This window comes from Chiloscyllium plagiosum, chromosome 34 (genome assembly GCF_004010195.1).
Source record: "Chiloscyllium plagiosum isolate BGI_BamShark_2017 chromosome 34, ASM401019v2, whole genome shotgun sequence".
NCBI lineage: Eukaryota > Metazoa > Chordata > Chondrichthyes > Orectolobiformes > Hemiscylliidae > Chiloscyllium > Chiloscyllium plagiosum.
In genome coordinates, this window is record NC_057743.1 from 33,299,257 (window position 1) to 33,317,194 (window position 17,938).

The 17,938-nt window shown below is 42.1% G+C and overlaps 1 protein-coding gene across 3 annotated transcripts in view; it reads right to left on the bottom strand.

Moving 5' to 3' along the window:
* Nucleotides 1-17,938, bottom strand: part of agrn (agrin) — a 228,782-nt gene that overhangs the window by 23,737 nt on the left and 187,107 nt on the right. For 2 of the 3 annotated variants that reach the window (XM_043676123.1, XM_043676121.1), the window contains exons 28-32: nucleotides 15,981-16,145; nucleotides 13,981-14,092; nucleotides 9,932-9,943; nucleotides 3,787-3,903; nucleotides 1,625-1,814 (exon numbers count right to left, since the gene is read on the bottom strand). In XM_043676123.1, coding sequence (XP_043532058.1) covers nucleotides 1,625-1,814; nucleotides 3,787-3,903; nucleotides 9,932-9,943; nucleotides 13,981-14,092; nucleotides 15,981-16,145 — 596 coding nt within the window. The remainder of the gene's footprint in view (nucleotides 1-1,624; nucleotides 1,815-3,786; nucleotides 3,904-9,931; nucleotides 9,944-13,980; nucleotides 14,093-15,980; nucleotides 16,146-17,938) is intronic. The other variant, XM_043676122.1, reaches the window with a different exon arrangement.

Genomic DNA, 17,938 nt, shown 5'->3' on the forward strand with positions numbered 1-17,938 from the left:
GGTTTCCTCCCACAGTCCAAAGATGTGCAGGTCAGGTGAATTGGCCATGCTAAATTGCCCGTAGTGTTAGGTAAGGGATAAATGTAGGGGTATGGGTGGGTTGCGCTTCGGCAGGGCGGTGTGGACTTGTTGGACCGAAGGGCCTGTTTCCACACTGTAATCTAATCTAATCTAAAAAAAAAGGGAGCAGGAAATACTGTACAGAAGCGAATGTAAAGGAGGGGGATGTCTCTCAGTGACCACTCCCTGCCTGATGTCCATGCTGAATGAGTTCCCCTCCAAAAATCTCCACCTCCACGCTCACCCTCTCCCCCTAAACAGACACGCCCTCTTCCTCCTTCTGGGAAGGCTGCACAGCGACTGGCCTGCCTGATGCTGGATTAATTCCAGGATTCCTCGTCGGAGGAGTCCCTGAAGTGGTCTTTAACTAGCCATTATCTACAATTCCGGAGTGTGATTGTTTGGTAAAAGCATTCATGCCAGTGACTGAACCAGCATTTATTATCCAGAGGGCTGTTAAAAGTCAAGAACATTGCTGTGGGTTTGGAGTCAGATGTAAGTCAGAACAACTAAGGATGGCAGATCTCCTTCCCTAATGTGCATTAGGAAACAAATGGGTGTTCATATCAATTGATGGTGGTTACTTGCTCATTATTCAACTAGCTTTTTATTTCCAGATAGTTATTCAGTTCAAATTTCACTATCTGCCTGGGTGGTATTCAAACCCATGCATCTGCCCGGGGTTCTTGATTACCGGTGGTCTGACATTACCACTGTGCTGCATCTTCCCCTTACTCTGCTGGTTTTGGATGAGTGCAGGTCCAACAACATGCCAGAAGTACACCACCATTCTGGGAAAGGCAGCTCGCTTAATTGGCGCCTCAGCGTTCACTCCCTTTACCACTGATGCACAGTGGCAGCAGTGTTAACTATCTACATGATATAGTGCTTCAAACCCCAAGCTTCTTTAGGCAGCACCTTCCAAAGCCATCACCTTTACCATCTAGAAGGACAAGGAAAGTAGATATGTCAGAACACCACCACCTGCAAGTTCACCTCCAAGTCACTCACCATCCTGACTTAAGAATATATCAGCATTCCTTCATGGACACTGGATCCAAATTCTCTAACTCCCTCCCAAACAGCACTGTGGGTGTCCCTACACTGCAGGGACTGTGGCAGTTCAAGTCAGCAGCTCTTCTTCCAGGACAATTTGGGATTGGAAACAAATGCTGGCTTAGCCAGCAACACCTTCATCTTTTAGACATGTTTTAATGATTAGCAGTAGGTCAGGAAGGTCAACCATGAAACTTGCTGTTCAGAACTTATTTCTGGCAGACGTGGGAAGGCAGTGGGAACTGGGTACACCAAACCATGGGGTATGACATTCCCACGTCCTATCTTGCGACCTCCAGAAACACAAGATTTCACCCTTGATCACAATAAGGTGGCTGTTGGAAATGTGCGGAAGTTGATTTCAAGCTTTATGCTTTGTGTGGATGATGAGCCTCTCCTAATCCATTGTCAAAGTTCACAAGCGCAATAACAAGTCCGTACCTTAAAGAGGAAAACAACAGATGAAACAGACAAACAATGGCCAGATTTTCACATGAAACAAGATTACCTTTTTCACACTGTGATCCTGAGAAGCCACGCTGGCACATGCAATCATATTCCTCGAGTTTTGGACTACAGATTCCACCATTGCGGCACGGATTACGCCTTGCCGTGCAGGGATGAGAGCGGTAATTGGAGATCTCCATTGCCTTTCTAATATTTTCTTTCTTAAGCAGTGGAATAGATTTTATTGAAAGCTAAGAGCAAAGAGAAAAGCAATTAGGAAACAATCACCAATTTTGAAACTCAGGAAAAAAGCAAAAAGCACTCATTTGATTCAGCCATTTTGTTTTGATGAATTTAGTTTCAAAAATTCAAGATTAATTTTTTTTGCCAATGAAACAAACTCAATCCATAATCTGAATCAATTTTTGTTCAGAGTTGGAGAAGGAGAATGGGCACCAAATGCAATCTCGTGCAGCTTGTTATCTATATCCTCACCTCGGCTCTGAAAATGGGAAGCAATCAACAGAAAGGGAATAGACTCCTTTTCAAATTTGAGTTAGACAGCAGGTTCCCAATGGTGAAGAGCCAGAGAAGACCCAATACTCTCAGATTACCAACTCCATTGGCTGAACAGGCAGAGGTTGTTCGTCTGAAGATGGGGAGGGGGCCACTTTCTTTTTTAACTTTTAAACACCCACAGTGGCCCGTTCTTGATCTTGGATGGGAAATTCAACCATAATATGGCCAGAAGGTGAGGTGTGGTCCAGAGCCCGTTAGGGAAGCAGGAATCACATGGACACCCACTGTTCCTGCCCTAACTCTATTGTGTTGGCCATAACTCATGCAGATTGCCCACATTGATGACTGGAACTCCCAGCTGATGCAAGAATGTGGCCTTCGTTGGGCCTCTCTCTTGACAAAATGATCTTGCAGGTACTAGACACCCCCTGGTTGGGTCCAAGGAGTAGGTGTGGACAGAGAGCCAGTTTCTGAAAACTGCCCGGGTTGGTATTGTGACTGGTAGCCAATGGAATGGTGCCAAATTACAGCCCCACACCCTTATGATCCAGAGCCCAATTTTGATTGAAAGTATGAGCCCTGATTCAGGACTTTGAGCACAGAAATAGGAATAAACCATCCACTTCCTCGAACCTATTCCGTTATTCAACTTGTATCATAATTCCATCAATCCACCTTCTTTCTGTAATCTGTAATAGCTCTGCCTAACAAAAGTCTATCAGTCTCAGTTCTGGAATGTTCCATTGATCTCCCATCTGAGCATCTTTCCTCAGAAAGCGTATTTACGATTTCTACGACTCTTCCATGAAGAAATCCTCCTGACATCATCCCAAGAGACCCATGCATGATTTCAATCAAAGTCTTCGCAAAATGGAATGCCACTCAAATTGGTGAATCTCCTCCTGACCACCATCTTGGACGGCGGTTGAAGGTGGGATTGTTGGGTGCAGACAGAATTGCTGCCTTTTTTGGGCACAATTAAGGAAGGAGGCAGAGTTAAGGCAGCATGGTGGCTCAGTGGTTAGCACTGCTGTCTCACAGTACCAGCCTCAGGTGACTATCTGTGTGGAGTTTGCACATTCTCCCCGTGTCTGTGTGGGTTTCCTCCGGGTGCTCCGGTTTCTTCCCCCAGTCCAAAGATTTGCAGGTCAAGTGAATTGGCCATGCTAAATTGCCCATAGTGTGAGGGGAATTAGTCAGAGCGAAATGGGTCTGGGTGGGTTACTGTTCAGAAGATCGGTGTGGACTGGTTGGGCCGAAGGGCCTGTTTCCACACTGTAGGGAATCTAATCTTTAATCAAGAAAGGCTAAAGAGAGGAATATAATTTTGGAGGGAATAATTTCAAAACAGAAAACCGAGGTGTATTAACTAGACACTGTGCACCAAAGGAAAATAAAATGCCAGCTCTTGATGCCCACTGCGCCAAGTCTTGCTTTTTACTCAAGCCAAATTGATCAGAAAGCACTTTTTACACTTAAAATTCAACATGCATTACAAATATATATCTTCAACATAATTAACAGAACATTCTCATAACAAATTAAAAACTGGATAATGGGCAGTACGAATACTAAGAAAATGGACAAATGATGAGATTAAGTCTTGGAGAGGGGACAAGGCTAATTAGCACAAACATCTCATGATTTTTAACCAGTGCTCTGTCCCCAGTTTCTCAAGCTGCTAAAGTTTCTCATTCTGTTTACCTTTTGAATTGCTCCTTTAAATCCAGAGGTGATTGCAGCTGCACGGGCAAACTCATTGAACTCCGGTGCTCCACCTACATACAAGGCTTCCTTGAGGTTCAATGCTGTGTGCGGGGTCTTGGGATGAAGAACATCTTTTATTTAATGACACGATCAGGCTCAGATGATATTTGTCTGAATAATTATACATCAATAATTAAGCCAGCAGCCAATGTGGCATAATATTTCAACATAAAGTCAGTCTGTCAATGTAACAATAAGGTTTTACACTGGTGGGTATTTTATTTTGTTAAAGCTGCATTACCACAACAGTCATACACCAAGGGCTTTTTATTTCTCAGTCACTTGCAGTAACAGGCTAAATTGATTGTTTAGAAGTGGACAGACTGACTTTAAGCTTCAGTACTGTTATTTGGGATATAAATTTATAACAATGGAGTGACAAACTACTTAAAGGTATGAAGTGATGAGAAAGGAGTGTTGTTGATATTGTTTGTGGAGGACACTTGGGCTGAAAACCAACTTTTTCTGAATACAGATCATGGATAGAAAGAATAAGTGTAAAAAAAACTTCAGTGAACTGGAATTGAAACAATGATATTCCAGCTGAACCAACATCTCTGGTTCACACTACACTATTGAAGTCTGTTTCTGATTACAAGTTTGTTTTAAAAATGAAGAAATGCTACTTACCACATTTCAGCCAAAGGTTTAGATTTTGAAAGGAAAATATTTAATTATAATAGCCTTAAAAAAAAAAGGAACTTTTTTGAAATAAAAGGAGCTGCAGATTTTGGAAATCAGTAACAAAAACAAAACCTGTACTTCCTCTCGACAGATGCTGCTGTGTTTTTCCAGCAATGTCTTGTTTTTGATCAATTTGATAATATCCAAGTACAGAACTGCTGACATGATTTGAAACAAAAGTAGAAATTGTTGGAGAAACTCGGCAAGTCTGGCCACATCTTTGGAGAGAAAACACAGAGTTGACATTTCAAGTCCAGTGACCTTTCCTCAGAACCCTGTTCAAAATCTTTCTCAAAACACACAATCATTTATGTCAGATGCTAATGAATCTACAGCGATGACAAATAAATCCTTTTCACATTCCCCTGTTCTGAAGGAGGGTCACTGGACCTGAAATGCTAACTCTGCCTTCTCTCTGCAGATGCTGTGAGATCTGCTGAGTTTCTCCAGCGATTTCTGTTTTTTGTTTGTTTTTGATCTCCAGCACCCGCAGTTCTTTGGTTATAACTGCTCGAGTGACTTGTTGCTTGTCAGGAAGATCCTCATTCAGTCCTTTCTCCTGAGCTAGCATTCTACCCTCCCCAAAAAGACTGTTGTTAAAGTCTAAAAAATACCAATGAACAGCTGGTGTCTGTGTCTAAAGTTTTGGATCAGGTCACGTCTGTGACTTGTTCAAACTTGTATATATTTAAAATAGAGTCCTTCACATGACAAAAACAGAAATCTAGCCGCAAGTGTCCTAACTAATTAACAGTGAACACTTATGGATGTTCTGGAGTATTTGCCTTCTGTTCATACTCAATCTTTATGGTTCAACTGTCAGGCATGAACACAGGCTAACGGGCAGAGCAAAGGCTCAACTGTGTTCCCATTTAATTTATTTGTGACCGTTCATATTTTTATTCGGAAAGTGGTGTCTTTTTCTTGTTTTCACCGGTCTTTGTGTTACTGAACGCTAAATGTGGCCTTTGAAATTCTCTCTCAAAAAACATGATCATTTGTATCACACACTAATGAATATATTGCCAGCCATGACAAATAAATCCCTTTCACAATCCCCGTCAAGTGCTGCGATGAATGTGTAACCAGAAACAGACCGCGGGTAGTGATTTGAGCTCATGTGTGCCAAATGGGAATGCAAGACAAGATTAAATATGCATGAGATGAATGAATAATGTCAAACAAATTCAGTAAAAGCCTCATGAGGAAAAACACACACAAACCAGTACACACAAGCAATGTAATGACATACTTATCAGGTTAGTGGTGATCTTGCTTGTTTATAAAGATGTACATTAAAGTAAAGTACCTTTAATAGAGATTACCACAGGCACTTCAGTTTCTAAATGCACAGAACAGGACTGTACATTTATAAAAACTAGTTTAGATTTGAATATTCTAATGAGATCTTAATGATTGATAAGTTATTACAGATTATGAAATTCACATTGAAATGCTAAATATGGAGTTGTGTATTTCAAAAATTCACAGCTTGAATTTTCCACACATTTCCCATCCCACTGCTTTCTTTCTTCAAAACAATTTTGACATTTAATTGGGCCCTCAATCCACTGATTCGATCATTATTTGTATAATTAGAAGTTTTACTTATAGAGTTTTAAAACTGATCCAGAAAAAATCTCAGAGAATACTGGAAGGCACTCAGCAGTTCTGCCAGAGGCCTGGTTTGGAAGCAGAAACGGAGTTAAAGTTTCGAGTCCAATATGATACTTCTTCAGATGAATTCTCTCACCACAGATGCTGACAGACCTGCTGAGTTTGTCCAGCATTTTCTGTGTTCCAGATTTTCAGCATCCACAGGTATTACTGAAGATTAATCAAGCCAGAGATGACAATGTTCGGATAAATATTCTCTTTTTTAGTTCATATTAAGTTTGTATTGTTTAAATTTAATGGTAATATAAACCAACAAGAATATTTTACATGTCTGTAACTTTTTTATGGTTAGTGTCTGATTAGAGAATAAAATATGGATAAACTAAAGTTTAAATTTAAATTAATCCAACAGCCATTGCTCAATTACATGTTGTGTAAAAGTCATCAAATTAGACAAATCCAAAGTTTTACTCTCATTGTTGTTAAGTCTTTGGCTCCTGCTCTTGCTGAAAGGTCAGCTTATCAAGACAAGAAGAAAATAAAATGGAATAATGGGCTTTATTTTTCTTTTACAGAATTCATCAATAATGTATTTTTCAACAGTTAGCATTTTATTTTGGACAATCAGCAGATTTTCTTTCCTTGTATTTGTGTAATATTGTTCTATATTTTTACTTCATTTCATTTCAGAAGGAAATCTCAGACGCTTTGTCGTTGTGAACTTGATATAAAGCTCGTAATCCAATGTCAGAACTCGTGTCATAATGAGAGATATTGAATTTATTTGGTCTCGAAACATTGACTAGGGGGTATGCATTTAAGGTGAGAAGGGAAAGTTCAAAGGAGATGTAAGGGGCAGGTTTTTTTTTCACAGAATAGTAGGAAACTGGAATCTGCTGCCGGGGTGGTGGTGGAGGCAGGTGCGATAGGGACATTTAAGGGACTTTGAGATAAGCACACAAATATACGAGGAATGGAGGGATATGGACCTAGGGCAGGCAGAAGGGATTAGTTTATTTGTCGTCATGTTTGGCATAACATTGTGGGCCAGAGGGCCCATTCATGTGCTGTACAAGTCTATCGTCTATGTATTAACTCTCTCTCCACAGATGCAGCAAGACGTGCTTTTGCTTTTATTGTGAGAACGTATGGACTTTGTGCCACCAAAATAAAACTTGCTGATCAATCTGTCAGTAGCAGAGATGAATTTGCAGCACATTTGTTTATAAAGCTGTCACAGAAGTCAGATCATTAAAACTAATCTTACAAAGATGGAGATTGTAAAAACAGTAAGGTTAAAATTTACATAATGTAAAATTGATTACATTTGTGCCTGTTAGACTGCAGTTTCCATGCTCACTTCTTCGTTAATCTTTATTTGCTCTCTCTCTGGTTTTTCTTTTATTCCCCTAATTCTTGTTATTTTTGGTTTGGTATTATATGCATTTTTAACTTTATTTTAATACTTTGTACTCCTATTATCCTGATTTTACTTTTTCTGTTTTTCACTTTGTTTTTAGAACAAATTACTCAACAAATATTATACTTTTAATGTTCTGAAACCAAACAAATTTAGTACCAGTTTGCTGACTGCCAGTAAGGAACACGATGTGATGACATTGGCATGGCCGTAAGTTTAGAGCAGCAGCCAGGTGTAGGCAACTGTTATGCTCAGGGAATGTTCTGCATGGCCTATCAGATGGACTACCTGGTAATGAAACCCTGTGGTTGGAGACCAGATGAGTTATTGCCTGTTTCCTTCCCCTACCTGCCAGACTGTGATAATGACTGTGACTGCGACACCAGGATCTACAAGATGAATTGCATGCAGTGAGGGCCCTATCTGAGGTGTCTCCTTACCAGTACGGTCCCTGAAAGCAGAGCCTGAGCAGGGTGACAGAATCACTTTGGATTTAAACAAAAGAGCCAAAGTGCCTGTTTGAGTTATTTTTCAGGGTAGCAGCAACTCAAGCGGAGAGGTAGCAACAACACAGTGGTGTTCCTTTTCAGAAAGACCGTCATGTTAAGTGTCGATTAGGCAATGGGCCTTCCCAGGGATTCCAGCAGAGGCAGACATTCCCCACTGGGAGCTGCCAGTCAATCGGTGACTGACAGCTCTGCCATTATTGGTCAGCACCCACCAAGGGAGTGGTGCCATCTCTCAGCAGTGCAACCCACCCGAAGGCTCAGGATCGCTATGGGATCAAGGCTGCAAGTGGGTGATGGTGTGGGCGTAATTACAGTGAAGTTAGGGAATCAATAGCAAGGACACGGGTCCCTCCTTCCCAATTCAGGATCTCTCGATTATGCATTAGCCTGTGGACCTGGTACACGTGAAGTGGGGGAAAGTGAGGACTACAGGTGCTGAAGATTAGAGTCGAGAGTGTGCTGCTGGAAAAGCACAGCAGGTCAGGCAGCAAAAGCCCTTCATCAGGAATGTGAAGCCTACATATAATCCTGACATGCTTAGCTTTACAGATTTCCTGCACTGGCAAGCCCGCTGCCTGCTGTTGGGTGAATACCAGCCGCGGTGGGAGGTGACCCTTATGTGGGCACACTGGAACAAATTCAGCTGATGGCACAGTGGGCAAGACCATTCGCGACATTTTCTACCCTGGACCTGACCAGAGTAGGAATCCTCTGTGGGAAGAATCCTCCTCCAATAGCCACTCATCTGAGTAAGTCTCCGTACACCCACCATGGGGTTAGACTGCCCAATGAGTATACTGAACACCCAGTGAAAATAATGAAAGCCCAATGACTATACTGATAGCCCAATGAGTATACTGATAGCCCAGTCAGTATACTGATAGCCCAGTCAGTATACTTATAACCCAATGACTGTACCGATAGCCCAGTGAGTATACTGATAGCCCAGTGAGTATACTGATAGTCCAATGAGTATACTGACAGCCCAATGAGTATACTGATAGCCCAATGAGTATACTGATAGCCCAATGAGTATACTGATAGCCCAATGACTGTACTGATAGCCCAATGACTGTACTGATAGCCCATTGAGTATACTGATAGCCCGGTCAGTATACTGATAGCCCGGTGAGTATACTGATAGCCCGGTGAATATACTGATAGCCCGGTCAGTATACTGATAGCCCAGTGAGTATACTGATAGCCCAATGAGTATACTGACAGCCCAATGAGTATACTGATAGCCCAGTGAGTATACTGACAGCTCAATCAGTATACTGACAGCTCAATCAGTATACTGATAGCCCAGTGAGTATACTGATAGCCCAGTGAATGTACTGATAGCCCAGTGAATGTACTGATAGCCCAGTGAATGTACTGATAGCCCAGTGAGTGTACTGATAGCCCAGTGAGTGTACTGATAGCCCAGTGAGTATACTGACAGCTCAATAGGTATACTGATAGCCCAATGAGTACACTGCTAGCTCAATGAGTATATTGATAGCCCAATAAGTATACAGATAGCCCAGTCAGTATACTAATAGCCCAGTCAGTAAACTGATAGCCCAGTCAGTAAACTGATAGCCCAATGAGGCCAGAACTAGACAGGAAGGGGCAGGCTACAGGACATTACTATATAACATAAGTCCCGCTGAATCTCCATTTCCAATTAGCCCACCTTCATCATCACTAACATTTCATGACCTGAATTTTGAAGAGGTTATGTAATGCAAAACTAGATGTTCTACAACTACCTCTACGTTTAGCAATGGAATTGGATGAGTTTAGAATGGGATAACAATGTTGTGAGAGTGATGACACCAATTTTTCTTTTGGTTTTGTTTTGTTTTACCTTGCGTGATTTCTTAAATCCAGAAAGCACATCAGAATAAGTACAAGAAACATAAGAGAAAAAAGTGAATCAGTAAGTGTGAAATAAAGAATACATAGTCAAACACATTAGTAACTAATCAGAACATTAACAATATTTCAAGGGCTGCGAGACACTTTGTTAGGGATGGAGATTAACTTCCCGGATGAGCTTCGGTAATTGCACAGACTGTAAGTGCAATCATCACATAGTTTTGTACATATCCCTCCTGCAGCCACATTCACAGACATGCATTTCACTGCATAGAAAGAACTTCATTAAAAGCGGTCACCATGGATATTGGATATTGGATAAGTGATGTGTTCCTGGTAACATCAGGGCAAACAACCCCAAATTCACCTGCGCCTGTGGAAGAGTCAAAGAGCCTCAGTGCCTCCCCCAGTGCAGCGAGATGAGAAAATTACTGTGCAGTCTTCAAATCTACTCCTCTCTGTTCCAGCACACTGGAATGGCGGCTACTTCTGAAAGATTTCCCTCTCCACCAATAAGTTTATTCCTCCATAACTCCTTGCATGGAACACAGGCTGCTTGTTTAATGAAGTAAGGGCCTTGAGCCACTTATAAAGATTGACTGACTACCATGAGTTTGTCTGTGTATCAGCAATTTGCACGTGCTGAACAGCAACCTCCAATATGGTGGAAAAGAAAGGCATGTGCATGACAAGCTGGAGGTACACTATATCCGTGTAGGCAAAAAATAAAATCTGCCACATTGAGCACGCAGTAGAACCTGGAACTTCCTGTTTGCTTCATTAAATAGAAGGACTATTGGCTGCTTGAGAAACCTTTTAGGATGCATTCCTGTACTGGTCCCAGGTGTGTTTTGGAAAACTGGGCCTGGGTGACATTTGGCTTACCAAGCTGTCCTTGAAGAGAGGCCTTTATGAGCTGCATCAAATACTTGGTTGGACATGGAGCCAGGAGATGCAGGAATGTTCTTCAGGACCCCACATTAAAACCACACAAGACTGGACAGGCCACCATGGACCATCATCATGTCTCGTTGTTCCTCTCTTGATCTTGGCTCTCACCCTTGCCAATCACTGCAGACCATTTCCCACCCTTCCTTCCTGGTGGTTACACTCTCTATCTTCCAACTGCAAAACCCCACCTCTCCCAAATGGTCTTCCTTTAATGGCTGACCTGTGGGACCTTTCAGTCCTTTTTCTTTTACTGCCCAGTGGCTCATTGCAATCCCATTTCTCACGCTAAATAATGAAAACCTGAAAACCAACCAAATCTGGGTACACATGAAATTTTACACTGTTATCTTTTAAGTTAGAGTAATCAGTTTAGAATTGATCAAGCTTTCCATATCTAACGATAGCATGTGCCACCTACTTCTCCAGAACACCTGCCCATTTGTCAGTAAGTCATAAAAGGGGTTTTTCTGAGAACCTTTTTGGATTCCATGACTTTTGTGGCTTGGTCTCTGCTTCATCACATTTGCACACACACACACCACCCACGTAGACGCTACTATTTTAATAGTTCACAGAGAGAGCAAATCTTCTGCATTCAAACCGCCTGGAAATTAAAATCTCTTAACTGATGTAGCGAGGAGAACACCTCCACACATGCAGTCCCTGCTAAAGGAAAATTTCTTTTCTGTTGACTTGTATCAGATCTGGTCCTAAACGTCAGTGGTAAAATGGTCTCTCTAGCCTTCAGTGAACATTTTTCAACCATCTTGCCCTTTCACCCACCTCTGTCCCACAACCCCGATCAGGTAAACTCTTTTGAGATCCCATTCAGGTGTAAATTTTACACTCCCATGTCATCATAGGGGACGGGGACTGTACACAAGAGCTGTATTTTTGGCGGTTACTTTGATTGTCATGACCATTCAGACTGTTTCCAAAATATTCAACCACACAGCAAGATAGCAGCCAGAATTTATTTCCTAGTCCATTACAAGCATCTTGTAATTGTTATGTAGCCCAGTATTACCATCAAAACTGAGGTCCATTCGATTGACTGCATTTTGGATTATCCGAACAATTTCGCAAGATCCTGATACTTGGCTAACTGTGTTATCCAGCATTTGATTAACCAAACGAAATACTCCCCACCCGTGTCCTTCAGATAATCAAGGTTCCTCTGACCCAGGATCCTTCAGGAGAAAGTGAGGTCTGCAGATGCTGGAGATCAGAGCTGGAAATGTGTTGCTGGAAAAGCGCAGCAGGTCAGGCAGCATCCAGGGAACAGGAGAATCGACGTTTCGGGCATAAGCCCTTCTTCAGGAAGGGCTTATGCCCGAAACGTCGATTCTCCTGTTCCCTGGATGCTGCCTGACCTGCTGCGCTTTTCCAGCAACACATTTCCACCCAGGATCCTTCAGTCTACTGATAGCCCTTGCACAGAACCCTGCACTTCTCTAGATGGGCAACAGGTGTCAGTGGTGTGCCATCTATGCTGAGTGTGTCAGCTGGAAGCTAAACAGTAAAACCTGAATTGAATTTCTGCTGCATCTGCACGAATATTCGAGATTGCATACAGCTGCTAAAAACTGTATACTTCCTAATTTTTGAATCCTCCTGCCAATGGATATTATACGCCCCTCTCAAAAGTAAACTGTTTTACAGCAGCATGTTCCACATTCCCCAATCAGGTACAGACTGCATGGTTCAGGACTGCAACATTGGACTGGAGAGCCATTGCACCACAGAGGAGTAAAGAATCCTTTGTATTATCTTTGTCATTCCAAACATTGCAGAGTCCCTGGTGCTAGTCACAGCACTGAGGGGCCACTGTTCCTGGGTGGAGGAAGGGTCACTTCAGACCATTTTCACAAATGGAGAAAAGTAGAGAAAAACAAAGAAAAATGAAGAAGGCTGCATGGTGGCACAGTGGTTAGCACTGCTGCCTCATAGCACTAGGGACCCAGGTTCAATTCCAGCCTCAGGTGACTCTCTGTGGGGAGTTTGCACATTCTCCCCATGTCTGTGCGGGTTTCCTCCCAAAATCCAAAGATGTGTAGGTTAGGTGAATTGGCCGTGCTAAACTGCCCATTGTGTTCAGGGATGTGTAGGTTAGGGGTAAATGTATAGGAATGGGTTTGGGTGGGATACTCTTCAAAAGGTTGGTGTGGACGTGAAGGGCCTGTACTCATGTTGTATGGATTCTCTTAACGCCTGAACATTATTACAAAGAGGAAACCACATAGGGTGCCCACTCTAACACATTCTCTTGTGCAGAACTCCAAACATTAGACAAGCCACCAACTTGCACAAATTCATTCTTTGATCCAAAACCCAGCCCCAAGACCCTCTCACCACCAATATTACTGCAATGGAAAGGAAAGACGCAAGTGCCCGAGAAACATTCAACTGGAGCTGGTTGACATGACATCGACCAGCAGAGTCCTGAACTGCAAATTAATTCCAAACATTTCTTCCATCATTCAGCATCTCAAGAAAAATACAATTGAATAGACTTTGCCAAACCTACAGTCTGTCGCTCATTAAGCACCCTAATTTCTGTGTCTTACTGTATGGTGGTAGTGTCTCTGAGCCAGAAGATCCTGGTTCAAATCTCACCTGCCCCAGAGGTGTAACATAACATGCATGAGCAGGTTGGTTCAAAATAATTCACACCCTATGTAAAGAATTGCTAGTTTTTTGGAAAACAGTGTCCTTATTCAGCTGTACGAATGGGTTCCTTAAATCAGTCCAGGTATTGAAAAGTGAGAGCTTCTTGTTTAAGGAAGGTTTGTAGCTATTGACTCAGGTGTAGTTTATACCCGACTTGAAAATGTCCCACTCATTATAAATGCTCAGAGAATGAAGCAGTAAAACCTTCCAGGACACAGCAAATCTGACAAACATGGAGTATATTTTCCAATCAGAGATGTTACTATATGCCTCTGGAGCAGATCGGACTTCAACGCAAGTCTTCTAACTCAGTGGTATGGACGTTACCACTGCGACACAAAAGCCCACAAACATGTAGCACACTTCCAACCTGAATAATTCACAGCTGACAACAGGCAGATATTCCTTGTTACTTACCGGGGATTCACCGTTGGTGGGTTCACCATTATTAATGATCATCAATCCTTTTCGTCCATTTCTTTCAACAGTAACCACATTCCACACATTCAGTGGGATGCGTTCCTTACTCCTATTTTAAGGGAGAAAGGTTACAGGTCATTTTCAGCGAAGTATGCATCATGGTATTTTGAGTATTGTTAATCGAGAAGACAACAATTGCAGAAGCTGTGTTCCTAATCCATCATGAATATGTCCACACCAGAGTTGATTCCCCAAACAGGCACTGCTCCTAGGGAGCTTTTGGTTAGGCCACATACTGGAAATGGTGAGCAAGCTGCTTACAAATCTGCACTGGGTGTGTTCAGTAAGTGAAGGTTCTTGATGTACTATCAAGAAAGAGTTTGATTTAGTTCTTGGGACTAAAGGGATCAAAAGGTATGGAGAGAAAGCAGGAATTGTGGACTGATTTCGATGATCAGCCACAATCATACAGAACGGCAGAGGGTACTCAAAGGGCTGAATGGTCTATTCCTGTTCCTAACTTCTATGTTTCTGTGCCTCTAATTTCTCCAAAGATGAGTCTCAATTAAGAGATTCACTGGGTTGGATTTTACGATCATAGCGAGAACTTCATCTAAAGTACACAGAATATTCAATGGGAAAATGTCAGCCTTCCAGGTTTGACCTGGCATTTCCAGACATTGAAGGTTATGGTTCAGGACACGGATCTTTGATCTGAGGGGTCGTGAAGGAAAATGTAGTTCCTTGCAGCATTTTTGTCTATTCATTATGGAAATGTGGGAGCTGGTAAAGTAAGCTTGTTGACTGACCAATGAGAAGACATCCTTCTCTCAATTAGCTTTTTTCGAAAGGCATCACATGATGAGAACAGGCAGTTTGGGCAACCAATAGGGGAAGGATATTGGTGGGGCAGATGAGAACATGCGATGTAGCCTCCAAGATTTCATCCAATCAGAGCTGACAAATTCAACTCTACTCCATTAGGAAGATGTGATTGTATAGAAGGGGCAGTCAATCAAGTGGGAAACATGAGGCTTTTCTGGTTGAATTGAATTGAATTTATTGTCACGTGTGTCAAGGCACAGTGAAAAGTTGGTCGCTTGCACGTGTAAGGCTTTTGATTAAAATGAATGAAAGACCAGCTGATACCTTTTTGAATGCTTACTGATTTGGGCATCTTACTGGTCTGGCTTCAACAAAATACCATTTAAATAAAGTGCACTGTTTCTCATCATTTATTCAATGAGCCCATCACAAAATGAACAAAGTCAACTGTCACACAAAAATTCTCATCTGTGCAGGTTATGGAATTTTTATTCACACACATCTAACAAATACTAAAGCAGTCTTACCAGATAACTCATTACAGAGAGACAACTGCTTTAACCCGAGGGTCACCACGCCTCAGGCGAGGGGAGAAGATTAGATTAGATTACTTACAAAGTGGAAACAGGTCCTTCGGCCCAACAAGACCACACCAACCCGCCGAAGCACAACCCACCCATTCCCCTACATTTACCCTTTACCTAACACTACGGGCAATTTAGCATGGCCAATTCACCTGACCTGCATATCTTTGGACTGTGGAAGGAAACCGAAGCACCCGGAGGAAACCCACGCAGAAATGGGGAGAATGTGCAAACTCCACACAGACAGTTGCGTGAGTTGGGAAGTTGAGAAGGAGAGTCCCTCATGGTAACCTCAGCCAGTGTGGGAATTGAACCCAGGCTGTTTGCATTACTAACCAGCTGTGAAGCTAACCAACCCCGTAATTAATAACAGAAACACTACAAAAAACAATGCATATAACCAGGTGACGGTTGAGGACAACCTTGTGGAAGAGGAACCCCCTCAAAATGCCAGGGCAATTGACAGGACTTAGACAAATAAAATATTTTCATGGCTTTATACACTGATCCTAAGGAGTTGTTCATCTCCATTTCCAAGGCTATATAGTAAGAATCTTTAGTGCAAAATGATATTTTTTTTAGCGTTACCTGATAACTGCTGGTCCTTTTCCGAGATCATATTTAAACTCTAAGTAACCATCTCGCAGGTTTAATGAAACAAAGTCTCCGCGGCCATCGGTCTTCTGCCCATTGTAAAAGATCATTCCATTGCGATCAGTGGCCAAGAAGATTATCTCCATTGACAGCTTGTGACTGTAATGAAATCATGCACATAATGTCATATCAATCAATGGATTTTATGCCCACACTCCTTTCAATTAGTCTAACCTCAGTCTCACAATTCAGTCTTGATATCTTTTGTTTTTCATTTGTTCATCCCTGGGATCTGGGCGCTGCCCATCTCCGAGGTGCTTTGGCATAGAAGGAGGCCATTTGGCCCATTGTTGCTGCATCTTAAATGAGCACCATTGCCAATCTGCTGTTTCTTCTTCATACCCTTTATTTTAATCAAATAACTATCCAATGCCCTCTTGAATGCCTCAATCGAACCTGCCTCCACCACACTTCCAGGCACTGCTACTCACTGAGTGAGAAAGCTTTTTCTCACTTCACTCTTGCTTCTTTTGCATATCACTCCCATATCTATGCCCTCTTGTTCCTTTTACTCTTAAACTCAGTGGCGGCTAGCTCAACATTTTGAGAGGTCAGCCTAAGATCAACCGTATTATTGTGAACCTGTACTCACATGTAAACCAGAGTGGGTAACATCACATTACACCACCATCTCGAGTCTGACCCAGTGGACAGCTCCATGGTCACTCAATAGTTATTCCCTCAAGCTCAGCCAAGGAGATGAATTTGATGAGTATGGGGCAAGGAGAAATTCAATTTATTTTCCCAATACACCAGAGAACATGGGTTCTATCTTATCAACCTCATGCCCCAACAGTGTAGTTAAACATCAAAGTTTCTTTCCTGTGAACTTGAGGATACATCATGCACACTACCAATTCCTAAGGTCATTTAGACAGCTGTTGAAGAAGGAGCATTGGGGAATAGGTTATATTCGAGCTGAATTTGTGTCCCTCAAGCTTCCAAATAGAAAAGTCGAGCACTGTTTTAGTAATTTGATAATGTAAATATTGGAATTTTTATTACGCACATCTAACAAATACTAAAGCAGTCTTACCAGACCACAGGGGCTGCTCACTCATTACACAGAGACAACAGCTGTCTACTACTTGGATAGAATGTAGTGTGCATTGGTCCAAAGTGCAGCAACCCAAGTTAACTTTTCAGTGTCTCTTCCTGCAAGTGCACCTGTACTGCAACCATAGGTTCTTCAATAGATGAAGGGGCCATTGAGTATATATATGATAGTGGAGTACCTTTAATGTAGAGATTGCTTTTCACCTCCTTTCCTTTACCAAGGTCAATGTATTAAAGCCATTTATTATGGTTTTCCGATCTGAAAATTCAGATGTATCTGAATTCTTTCAATGCAAGGGGCCTAACAGGAAGGCAGATGAATGCAGGGCATGGTTAGGAACATGGAACTGGGTATCATAGCAGTTACAGAAACATGACTCAGGGATGAGCAGGACTGGCAGCTTAATGTTCCAGGATACAAATGCTACAGGAAGGATAGAAAGGGAGGCAAGAGAGAAGGGGGAGTGGCATTTTTGATAAGGGATAGCATTACAGCTGTGCTGAGGGAGGAGATTCCTGGAAATACATCCAGAGAAGTTATTTGGGTGGAACTGAGAAATAAGAAAGGGGTGATTACCTTTTTGGGATTGTATTATAGACCCCCTAATAGTCAGAGGGAAATTGAGAAACAAACTTGTAAGAAGATCTCAGCTATCTGTAAGAATAATAGGGTAGTTATGGTAGGGGATTTTAACTTTCCAAACATAGACTGGGATTGCCGTCTATGTTAAAGATTTAGGTGGAGAGGAATTTGTTAAGTGTGGACAAGACAATTTTCTGATTCAGTATGTGGATGTACCTACTAGAGAAGGTGCAAACCTTGTCCTACTCTTGGG